Consider the following 12237-nt stretch of genomic DNA (forward strand, 5'->3'; position numbering starts at 1 on the left):
CTCTACAGGATTATCGTTCGTATGCCCTGGTGCTCAGCAGTCTTCACTTGCACACGTAGGTAGTACGTCATCTGTTAGTAGTGCGCCTGCAGGTATGGTTCATATTATGTATACACTTAGGTTTATTTTTAATTTGTTCTCATTACTTGTTTAAATTTGCATATAATATTATATAGGTTAATTATTTTTATTACTTGCAGGTAATGCGACAACGGTTGGTCCGTTGTCGCCTGCTGGACAATTGCTGAGCCAACAATCCCCTCTCGGGACTCCATCGCCCGTTACACCATCTCTTGCGGGATAATCGCCAGTTGGCGAGGTCACGCCCGGGACTGCACCTCGTGATCCGCAGCGACGTCCTCCAGATTTGTAGATATTTTGTGTATTTTTTTTTTTGTTAGTAACGAATAACTTTATTAAATCAAGATTCTCAAATTTGTTGATATTGTTGTGTAAGTATTTATTGTTAGTAATGAATACATTTATTAGTACATGGTATTCGAATTTTTAAATATTGTTGTTTTGATTAATTTGTGCAATTTGATTTTGTGATATTTTGGGATAGAATAAATTTGGAGAATGTTAGTATATATATATATATATATATATATATATATATATATATATATATATATATTTTATACGTGCGGCCAACTGGCCGCGTGTACTTTAATACACGCGGCCAACTGGCCTTGTGTATTATTCTACACGCGGCCATCTAATGTACACGCGGCTAGATGTTGGCCGCGCGTACATTAATACACGCGGCCAATTGTGCAATTAGTGTTACCCAGATCCACCGCGTGTATGTACGCGGCTACTTACACACGGCCAACAGTTCGCTGCGTGTACAGTGACCGTACACGCGGCGAACTGCAAGTGGCGAAAATCAAATTTTTTTTTGTAGTGGAGAGACCATATTTGTCATGGGGGATAGGAGGAGGCGGAGCAGGACAACCATTCTTCTTATGACCGATGAATCCACATAGGATGCAATACTCAGCAAGGCGTTCGTAAAGGAACCGAACCCAGATGGGATCTATGCCCAATCGAGGGAGATGAAGCCCTGGAACAAGCGATTTCGAAGTATCTATCTCAACTTTAATTCTAAGATGGTGACGACAAATAATACCTGGGTCTCGCCATTTTCCACTTCTAACAGAGGACCGAGAGTTTTACCAATCTTTATGGCATTGATAGCAGTCATAACGGACAGACAGTGAGTTTCACCTCTTCAAAAGCGAGTTTAGAAGACCAAGGCTTTAGGATGAGCAGTGATCCTCATTCCTCGGACGTTCCATGGCCCTCGGTGCAATATCCGCTCGACTTGAGAGCGTTGAAAAACCGGGAACTAAAACTTGCCAGAGGAAAGGGTCTCAATTTCAAGCGGGCTTGCAAACTTCTAAGCTGCTATCAAGGTATCACGAACCCATTGAGGATAGAGAGATTTGGCATACAAGAGTTTACCTATCAACCCAAAAGAAGCTTGTTTTGGGTGTTCCATAGGCAAAGATTCCAAATTAAATGAGCGGAACCATCCCAACTAAGAGCTTCTGTTTCAGCGATTAAGGCTTGAATATTGAGTTGAGAAGTATCCATGGTGTGTGAGAGACACAAGAAGAAACAACGACAGCAAAGGAGACAGGGAGGTTGTATGGTTCTTTCCTAAGAGAGAAGGCTAAAGCTCAAAGAGAAAACTGAGCGGGCTTTTTCTAGATTAATACTTAGTTAACTCTAGGATATTACTACAATTCACCCTTGATAGGATTGACTTTTTCTTTTTTCATTGGCCAATAAAGAAAACTATGGTAACAACTAACAAGTAAATAATCATATCTATAAAAAATTAAACCAAAAAAAAAAAAAAAAAAAAAAAAGGGAAAAAAGAAAAAGTTATAACCATTATTTGGTCTAAGTGAGCAACACCATAATCTAACTCTAGCCGATTCGTCAAAAACAAGTTGCATGTGCCAACCAAATTAAATAAAACGATGGACGGAAAACACAATAAAATCAAAAAAAGGAAAGTCTATTTCAGTATTTTGCAATTACTACCTGAGAGTCTGAGACAGTTGCATTTAAGTTTGGTGCTTTCTGGAGTAAAGAGCTCCATTCGCAGGGACCTTTGGGTCCTCCTGAAGGGGAAGGGCGAGATTTCTAGGGTTTCGAAGTCGTCTGAGCTGCAATCCGCTTTGGAACGCTCTGTTTGACGAACGATTTGGGAGAATTGGAAAGCGGTAACTTCTTTAATCTTTATGGTCTCTCTATGCTTCCAATCTTCACGTATAGTTTATTATGAGCAAAATGTGATGCTATTAGCTGGAAATATGGAAATTTATTGCCGGTTCTGTTAATGACAATCTGTTTGTGGCTTTTGGTGAAATTAGAATTAGGATTTTTGCTTCCTTCACGTTGGAAATGAAAAAAATTAATTTTGTCATTTAATATAGATTTTTTTTTTTTTTCGTAATTGTAAATGTGTTTTGATTTTGTTCTATAGACTAGATAAATCGAAAGAGTGAGAGACCAAATAAAAGGCTATAAATGATGAGAGTGAAAACTGAAAACCATATGGTGCTACTTTTGGCAATTTGAGATAAAAGTGGTTCAGAGCATTTATGTTGTAGAAATCTAAAATAGAATAATAAAGGCGGAAGCGGAAACAAGAGAGAGAAGAAAACACAAGGAATTACGGGTGGTTCGGTGTTAGATACCTATGTCCACCACTACGATTTAGCCCTAAATGATACATTGTGCTCATTGACTTGTTTATCTACAATACAAATGTCTATATTTATAGGGTTTAGAGTAAATACAAAGTATGATAATCAAATCCTCACGATTTGATTACAATTAACCCGTAAATAGAGAATATTACAATATCAACCAAATATGGAATATACGGAAAATATGATATATTTTCCATATATTCTAACATCTTTCCTCAAACTCAAAGTGGAAGATTCTGGAAGATTGAGTTTAAAAATAGAAAACGAATTTAAATGCAGCCGAACAGAGTGGTGATTTAACATGGTATCAGAGTAGAGGTTCTGAGTTCGAACCTTGACTTCATCAATTCACCTCATTTCAATTTAATATTCCAAGTGTTGGGTCTCACTTATTAAAGGGAAGTTTGAGCCCACACATGAGGGGGAGTGCTAAAGTATTGATTAAGTGATTAAATTTACCTCTTCCTATCAGCTTAAGCTTTTGGGATAAGTGGTGGGTTAACATATATGTTAGCAGCTTTTTAATAGTTAAGACTTCCTTCAATAGAGATCTATGCATGAATTTAGCAGTGGGCAAGTGTAATGCTTAAAGATTCAGTTCCATATAGTGTTTGAACTTTATAGGATTGTCCCTAGAATGAGTAGTGGTTACATTTTCGAGAGAACTAAAACACATTAGATTTTACAGTATTCCATGTTTATCACACTCTATGCGAGTTAGTAGTAGTTTGGTTGAAATTATTCAGCTGATTCTGCTCATACTTGAGCTGGATGGAGATTGTAGATGACTTTTTGGGTTGTTTTTGTTCTGATTCAAAACGAAAAAAAAAGAACCCAACAAACCTAAATGAGCATTTGGTAAATCTCTGATGAACTTTTTAGTGAGTTGGAAATGGGATTAGGCCTCAGCTAAAGCAAAGATCACGAGTTTGTCATGTTGTTTTGATAAATGTGTTGGTAAATAGACTAAGGGGAATGACGGACTTTACAACCAATTCTTGGTGCAACTTTCTCACAATAATAACCGAAGTCCTATTTGCTCTCTGAGGATTTCGTTTTGTAACATTTGATGAACAACTTTTACACAGAGAGCCCATGTTGCATATAGCCATGAAGCAAGACTTATGAATGTTCTGTGGATAAATAATTGCGGGTCTCATGGTCCTTAAATTACCTAGTCTGGCTTGAAATGGGACTATTTCACATTTCTGGACAGAGGGTATTTTCTTTTCTAGTCTTATTCAAGTGCATGGGAACTGTAGATGTGCTCAAGACCACGTTTATGCCTTCTGCCTTTCAGGTGTAGCTCCAGTTCACATGCTTATTGTTTCGCTTGGTTGACTTTTATCTGTATTAAATTGTTATTGCTACTCAAGTTCAAAAGCTTCAATATGATATATTATGCTTATTTAAAGAACGGATAGTCATTTCTTATTCTCACAGATTTTTGCGCTCTTTCACAAGCTTATTAGAAAGACTATTGGAAATGGAAAACACAGGCACAGAGCAGGAATTGGGGTCTTCGTCGACAGAGGTTTTCAAGTTACCAGGAGAGCCTGCTATACTTATAAACGGGGTACCTGACATATCCCCATGTGACAGCACTCCTGTTCTCTGTAACACTGTAAATGATGCAGAGTTAAGCGGGAATACAGTTTTTGGTGAATGGTTGGAAGGAAGAACAGTTCTAAAGCTGTTTGGGGAGCACTATTATTCTGGTATGGTTGCCGAATTTGACAAAGATGCAGGGTGGTACAGGGTGGTGTATGACGATGGCGACTTTGAAGATCTTGACTGGCATGAATTGGAAGAGGTGCTCCTGCCCTTGGACATAACAGTTCCACTGAGATCGTTAGCACTGAAGACTATCAGAAAAAACAAAAAACTTGTGAATAGGTCTGGAAAAAATGTGCCTCAATCTCGAAATTATCAAGCCAAAAATTTGGGAAGCAAGGCAAAGAAGATTGCAGAGCATGACGAGGCTTCATTGACAGTGTTCAATAGTTCACAGCAAGTATCAGCAGGTGGCCGTGGTACCATTTCAAAGGAGGATGAATAGAATTCAGAAGGTATAAACTGCTTCGTGGAAATTATGAACAGAAGATTTACCTTGCAACATTGATAAACAACATTATGCCACTGGGAAGAGAAGCCTAAATGTGAATACTCGTTGTTACATGGTGGACATGGAACTGAGAATCTGATGATTTTAGTCCAAAATTTTTGTTGTGTTTGTAATTTGTCAATGTGATGCAATTGTAGTAGAATTAGAATCAACAAAACTAGCTATACTTGGTTGGAACCTGTGTTCAAAATGTTGGAATTTTCTCGTGGGCTTGCTATCCAAAAATTGTCCTCGGAAATGAAGGTATACATCATTACATTGTGAGTTTTTCAACTTTTGCGTGTGGGATTATACTCTCCCACAGTAACAAAAATTGCAGCTTGAACACCTGCTAACAAAAATGGGGGGGGGGGGGGGGGGGGGGGGGGGGGGGGCATGCGTGTCATTTTAAGCCATTCCATTAACGTAAGTCGTTTAGATAATTCTATTAAACGGATGTCGTTTAGGCCATTCATCTAAGTTATCTAACCACATGTCATTTGGCGTTTTGATCAAATGCAAGACCTTTGGACAGTCTGGTTAAATGGCTCCAACTTGACCCTTCTTATTTCTCACAAGTCTCAAAAGTCCTCTTTTTTTTTCTTTTTTTTTTTTTCTTTTTTTTTTGTTCTCTCTCTCTCTCTCTCTCTCTCTCTTTAAACTACATTTATTCCCCTCTAACTTTAACCAAATTTGCAAATGTTTTTCAAATTTTAAAAAGTTGCAATGGACTCCAAATGCTCCATATTATGCTTTTAAAAAAATCAAAAATAAAAAACCCTTTTTTTTTTTGATGGATTAAACTTTATAGAACTAGCTCAACATTACAGAGAGTCTCTCCGGTAAAGACTGGAACCTCATTCCCTAACCCTGGAAACAACTCAAGTTTCAATTGCAACAAACACCAAAACAACTACTAGAAAACAAATACCAGAGCTCAAGCACAGAATACAAACAACAAAACAGCTACAACCACAAGAGCAATCACATAACCAAAAACAATTACAAAAGAGAATGAAGGTTCCATTTGTGAATAATAGAACTATTTTTAATACTAATATAAAAAATAAAATAAAAAAAATAATAGAACTATCTTTAGCCTCAAGCTTATCCGGAGCTCTAGCCAAAATTCTAGACCGCACCTCTAATCTAATCTGGCCAACAATGGCTTCCTCTGGGAGAATTTCCATGAAGCAGGATTTTTTTAATTAAAACCCTTATTTTACTTAGTTAACCTTCTCACTTAGTCCCATTTGTTAGGATTTTTTTTGTTAAATCAGACAAAAAAAGATCAAATGATTTAAAATGTACTTTATACGGTTATATCCCTGCATCGAAAAAAAATAAATAAATAGTGGGAGGAGACCCACAATCAAGCGATTCAAGCTTTCGGTCTCCATGGCAAGAGAGACCCACAACTAGCTTAGTTGTAGGTCGCCATGGCTAGGGAAGGCTTTTTTTTTTTTTTTTTTTTTTTTTTAACAAGCCAAAAAAAAAATCTAATCTACTGGTATAATTATATTTTCACATCTAATAGGAGTGTTTTTCATCTAATATGGGTCACGTGATGCATTTTTCATGTAAGTTAATAGGTAAATGCTGACAGAGGGAACAAATTAAAGTGTCTAGTGGTTTGAACTGTTTGAGAGGATAAATTGCAATTTTTGAAGGACAGTTTTCTTCCAAACTCTCGAACCAAGAAATCAGATACAATGCAAAATGGATTATGTTTTATAGTTGATTAGAGATTTCTTTATGAACAATACAACCCGGAACCATTCGGTGTATTGATATTTTTTGAAAATAGAGTGTGAGTTGTTTATTTCAAGAATAGGCTAGATCCAACGAACTGTACATTTTTCGTTATAATCATAAAGGTGCATGATCACGCGAATTACTTTTGAATAAATTAATAAATCATATTTAAGAATCATAGCATTTCTTGATTCATTGGTATGTCCTTGGAATATGTGAAAAAAAAATGTATTTTTTTAATAGCATTAATAAAGTTGAAAGAAATTTGATTAAAAAAACATATATTTCTCTTACAATATGGGTTGAAGGAAATTCGTTTAACCTAGTTTGAATGAATTATTTGTCCATTTTTAAAAGTTTGGAGATATTTAAAATTAGGGTTAAATATTCTATTGGTACTTGAGTTTTAAGCTTTTTAAAATTTGGAAAATGTTAGATTTACAACATCAATACAACAACTGCACAACAACCCCTCACATGAGAGTGGGACCCACACACTAGGGCCCATCCTCATGTGAGGGGTTATTGTGCAGTTGTTGTGATGGTGTAGTGCAAGAATCAAATTCCTTAAAATTTAGTATCTAAGTTTTTATTTATTTCATAGGTGGTACCAGAGTTAGGGGTAAAAACCTGTTTGATATTTTTGTTACATTTTCCATTCAAATATTAACAGCATGCACTATATAAAAAAAATAAAAAATAAAAATAAAAATCTTTAAAAAAATTATATAAAAATAATACAATTTAAAAAAAAAAAAATTGAAAAAAAAAATGATGGGGGTGGCTGGCCACCCCATGGCAAAAAAAAAAAAAAATGAGGCCACCCCAGACCGGCCTAGGGGCTTTTTTTCAAAAAAATTATTTTATAATTTTATATAATTTTTTAAAGATTTTAATTTTTAATTTTTTTTATATAATGCCACATGTCAATCTTAGCGGTTGACACGTGACAGATCGTTAATATTTGGACGGAAATTGTAACAGAGATATTAAATGAGTTTTTACCACTAACGCAGGTACTAAATTTAAAAAAACCTAAAACTTATGTACCGATAAGGTATTTAATTCAAATTAGTTTCCTTTATTTATTTAAATTTTATATATTATTTTATTTTGGTGGATCTTATTTCTTGAAATCTCAAATACTCGTATTATGAGATCGGCGGTGAGCTTCATGGGCGTCACTAGGAATGAATGGTATTCTTCGCCAAAGCTGTTTCAGGAAGAAACTTTCTTGTGATTTTCAAACACAATCACACCCTAAACCTTACACTTCTCAAACACGAAAACAGACACCACAAAACAAGAGGCTAGACAGAGCGCTGAGAGTTCTCAACCTTATCGCGCCGAAACCCAGTGTCAACCCAACTCGCCAAAGCCATCTTCGTCTCGTTCAAAACATTTTACAAACAGATTCAAACCAAGATTGTAGCCATGATTCTGACGGTTCAAATTCAAAGGTTGGGATCACAGACGTGTTCGATGAAATGCTTCAATTATCTTCTTCGAAGAATTTGGTTCCTAAGCGTAATTTGCAAAGGGAACGGGCGGGAGTCGACGCGAATGTTTTGTCATATGCTGTGAGTTCATGCGGGTCTGCGCGTAATCTGCGTGCTGGTATTCAGTACCATTGCTTAGCAATAAGAACTGGGTTCGTTGACAATGTGTATGTGGGCAGTTCTTTGATAAGTATGTATGGCAAATGCGCCGAGTTAGAAAATGCGTATAGGGTTTTTGAAGCAATGCCTGTGAGAAATGTGGTGTCATGGACGGCTATTATTGCTGGGTTTGCACAAGAGTGGCAGGTTGATGTGTGTTTGGAGCTTTTCCATCGGATGAGGAATTCGACGTTGGAACCCAATGAATTTACGTTCACGAGTCTTTTGAGTGCTTGCACAGGTAGTGGAGCTCTTGGGCATGGGAGAAGTGCTCATTGCCAAACAATTCAAATGGGTTTTGATTCGTATGTCCACATCGCTAATGCTCTCATCTCAATGTATTGCAAATGTGGGGCTGTTGAAGATGCGCTTTACATTTTTGAAAAGATGGATGGTAAAGATATTGTATCGTGGAACTCCATGATTGCAGGGTATGCCCAGCATGGGCTTGCACTGCAAGCTATTGATCTTTTCAAAGAAATGAAGAAGCAAAGCACTAAACCTGATGCCATTACTTTCCTTGGTGTCCTCTCTTCATGTCGCCATGCAGGTCTCATTAAAGAAGGCTGGTTCTACTTCAATTGGATGGTTGAACATGGTGTGCAACCAGAACTAGATCATTATTCATGTGTTGTTGATCTTCTTGGCCGGGCTGGGCTACTGGAAGTGGCTCTAGATTTTATTAAAAAAATGCCTATCTATCCCAATGCTGTTATATGGGGCTCCCTGCTATCTTCTTCTAGGCTTCACGGGAGTGTCTGGATTGGCATCCAGGCTGCAGAGAACAGGCTGTTGCTGGAACCTGGTTGCCCTGCTACCCTCGTGCAGTTGGCAAATTTGTATGCCAGTGTGGGGTACTGGGATCGGGCAGCAACGATGCGGAAATTGATGAAAGATAGAGGGCTGAAAACGAATCCAGGGTGCAGCTGGATTGAAATTAAAGATAGCGTCTACCAATTTAGAGTAGAAGACAATTCGAACACCAGAGTGACCGAAATTATTGCTGTTTTGGACATTTTGGTAGACCATATGAGAACTTTAGGCTATGAGTCTGAAATGCATGAGGAGGAGGTTGACAATGTGATGTATCCGATAAGGTAAGTTAAGAAATGGCAGACCATCATGTGGTTATCTACTTCACTTGATGTATCCTGCCTTTAAGCAGTTTGATTTTGGATTGGACGAATGCTTACTTCTTCGTTGAAGAGCTTTCAATAAGAGAATCCAAATGGTACAAAAACTGAATTCCTTGCAAGTCACCAAGAGTGTTATAAACAGCACGGGATAGAGTTTTTGACAGACCTCCATCTCACGGTAACTTTTGGGAAAGAGTAAATGATAAGACTATAGAATGGGTCTGGGAGCAAGATTACTGAGGTTTCTGCCTTTCACTGCCTGCTGATATGATGCCTGGAAACAGCATATGTTGCTTGTGTTTTCCTTTTCTCCTCCAGTATTAATATCCTTGTGGATGTGGCAGAATCACGGAGAATATAATTTGGTGCAGATATTAATGAGTACTGGACAAAGGGGTCCATCAGTTTTGTTAATCCTGGCAGCAAGAACAACCCACCTTTCTGGGGTAAACGGGAGGCGTGCTTCACTTAAAGACAATTTGAATTGTATGAAGCTGGTGGGATTCAACTTCTGATTCTGTGCAGATGCCAATAAAACTAGTCGAATGAGGTTATCTTTTTGTTGGCTTGCAACACGAGCACAATTGCCTTGAGCAAAATATAAGAGGATAATATTTCAAAGAGTAGTTGGCAGGGACAGAGCCAGAAGTTCTTATGGGCAGGGGCCGGTGGTAAAAAAAAATTATTGGTAGAGGCCAATAAGCTAAATTTTTAGTTTTTTAGCTTATATATATATTTTTTTTTTGAGATTTTTTTTTTTTTTAACCTAAATTTTTTTTTTTTCAAGGAAATTGGGGGGGGGCCATGGCCCCTGCCAGCCCCCCCTCCCTCCGTCTCTGGTAGTTGGCATGTGTGTATATATATATATATCTTCAAAAGAAAAATAGCAAAAGACATACATTATATTATGAACTAATAACATAATTAATTGGTTTTTTGTCATTTTTAATTAAAAAATGTTATTTTTTAGTGGTCTTTATTTTTTATGGGATCCTTTAATGCTATTTCTTACAGGATTTTTTTTTTTTTTTTGGAGAATTTTAATACTATTTTTTGTAAGACCTTATTTGTTTGGGGTATGAGGTGACTGGCTTAAGTACCTATGGTCTGTTTGTTAACGTGTTTTGGGAGATGTTTATTGTTTTCGATTTGAAAATGTGTTTCAATGTGACATAAATGTAAATATTGTTTTTCTAATTTTATTGTTTGTGAATATTTTTATTTTGAGAAAAGAAAACAAAAGACAATCCTACTAGGATAAATGTTTAAGTTGTGTGAAGCATGCCATGGAATGTTACGGGGGTAGATTTTAACCTCAATTTTTTTTTTTTTTTTTTTTTTTTTTTTTATTTTTCCCTCTCCTCCTTGATGGCTTTAGATGGCCCATACCTGGGCTAAAGTCTTAGCCAACACTCAGTGCAAGCACCCACCCGTGGAAGCATAAAGGAAAGGGACATGTTAGACAACCATCTCTTAGAGCATTCCTAGTAGCCTAATCAAATTTTACTCACCAAAATAACTAAAAATTACTTTTCTCTATTCTGATGAGCCACTTTATTAAAATTTCCCCAGCAGCCTCACCATTTTAACTAGTCAATATTCACTATTCCATTTAAATAATAATTTTTTCATATTTCTTTATTTTTTCTCTATATAATATTTTTATAAAAAATCATTTATATCCATGAAATAAGGACATTATCGTGTGAGAGATGGGAGATGAGAGAAGAAAATGAGAGAAAAAAGGAAAAAAGTGTGCTAATCATGTGAGAGAGAAATGTGAAACAAAATTTGGTGAGTGGGTTGTTGAGTGAAAATGCCTGGTCTAATTTGACTAGTAATTTCAGTCATCAAATTTTTTTGGTTAAAATGGTGAGGCTGCTGGGAGTGGTTTTTAAGAGTTTTCATCAAATTGGCTCATCAAAATAGCTAAAAAACTAATTTGGTGAGACTACTAAAAATGCTCTTACCTACCTCAATACAACCAAATTTTAAATCAACCATTAGAAGAAACGGACATGTTAGACATTCATCTCCTTATCATCTCTTACCTACCTTAATACAACCAAATTTTAAATTAACCATTAGATTTGTGGGAATCAATCTAATGGTAAATTTGAAAATGAGTTGGGTTATATCATTTCTATAAGAAAATGAAAGTAGTCGTCCGTTGAGAGGTTGACTACTGTCTGCTTAACTAAAGGCTTGCGAGTAGAGTAAAACGTTCTACCGATAAGTTCTCAATGGAAAAGGCATTGATTACTCAGGAGTACGTTTAGCACCTGCTTCTCATGGACATAGCTCATAGCATGATTACTTTTACGGGAGTCAGGCTCGGCTTGACAAACTTTGAGGCTTAAGCTAAATGAGCCTTTTATTATATTTGAATACTAATTAAATAAATTTTGAGTCATATTTTTATTTAAAAATCATACTTCTTGATTTTTAGAATGAAAAATTATTAATTAAATTTTTATATTCAGGTTTTTTTTTACATGTTCTTCAGTGTGCTTGAGGGCTCATGCCAACAAGGCTGTCTAGTCAATTTGTTGCACATATTGCCGGCTAACATGCTAAAATGTGCAGTTTGCAAGTGCAATGTTTGAGTCATCCCCCAGTGTTGAGCCACCAACGCTGCTCACGGCCATGTGCGCATCATGCCTCTATTGGTATGATCATGGCAGCACCACTCGCCGCTTATCCGGGCCCCAACTCAGATTATTCTCGCTGCTCACTCTATGCCTCCCTCATGCGCATGCAACCAAATCTTGATTGTGTTTCAGACAGGACACCGACGACAATCTGTCTATCTCTTACGGCCACCCTCAAACAGGGCATTTTGCAAATTATTTTTG

General features: G+C 36.7%; 2 protein-coding genes across 3 annotated transcripts; both read left to right on the forward strand.

Moving 5' to 3' along the window:
* Window positions 1-2005: 2005 nt before the first annotated feature.
* On the forward strand, window positions 2006-5110 carry LOC133873491 (dirigent protein 17-like). 2 transcript variants are annotated; one of them, XM_062311192.1, is made up of 2 exons: window positions 2006-2237; window positions 4194-5110. In XM_062311192.1, exon 2 carries the CDS (start codon window positions 4216-4218, stop codon window positions 4786-4788), a length of 573 nt encoding a protein of 190 aa, XP_062167176.1. In that variant the 5' UTR covers window positions 2006-2237; window positions 4194-4215; the 3' UTR covers window positions 4789-5110. The 2 variants fall into 2 exon arrangements, with proteins under 2 accessions (XP_062167176.1, XP_062167175.1); XM_062311191.1 differs by having other exon boundaries at window positions 2007-2237; window positions 4173-5110.
* A 2654-nt stretch (window positions 5111-7764) lies between these two features.
* Window positions 7765-9894, forward strand: LOC133873894 (pentatricopeptide repeat-containing protein At2g37320). Its single transcript, XM_062311688.1, has one exon. The coding sequence runs from the start codon at window positions 7779-7781 to the stop codon at window positions 9345-9347; it is 1569 nt and encodes a 522-aa protein (XP_062167672.1). The 5' UTR covers window positions 7765-7778; the 3' UTR covers window positions 9348-9894.
* Window positions 9895-12237: the final 2343 nt, after the last annotated feature.

This window comes from Alnus glutinosa, chromosome 7, assembly GCF_958979055.1.
Source record: "Alnus glutinosa chromosome 7, dhAlnGlut1.1, whole genome shotgun sequence".
NCBI classification, from domain to species: Eukaryota; Viridiplantae; Streptophyta; class Magnoliopsida; order Fagales; family Betulaceae; genus Alnus; species Alnus glutinosa.

What these genes read in the sequence shown, in the direction of transcription:
- LOC133873491 (XM_062311192.1), top strand. Translation starts at nt 4,216, where the DNA reads ATGGAAAACACAGGCACAGAGCAGGAATTGGGGTCTTCGTCGACAGAG.
- LOC133873894 (XM_062311688.1), top strand. Translation starts at nt 7,779, where the DNA reads ATGAATGGTATTCTTCGCCAAAGCTGTTTCAGGAAGAAACTTTCTTGT.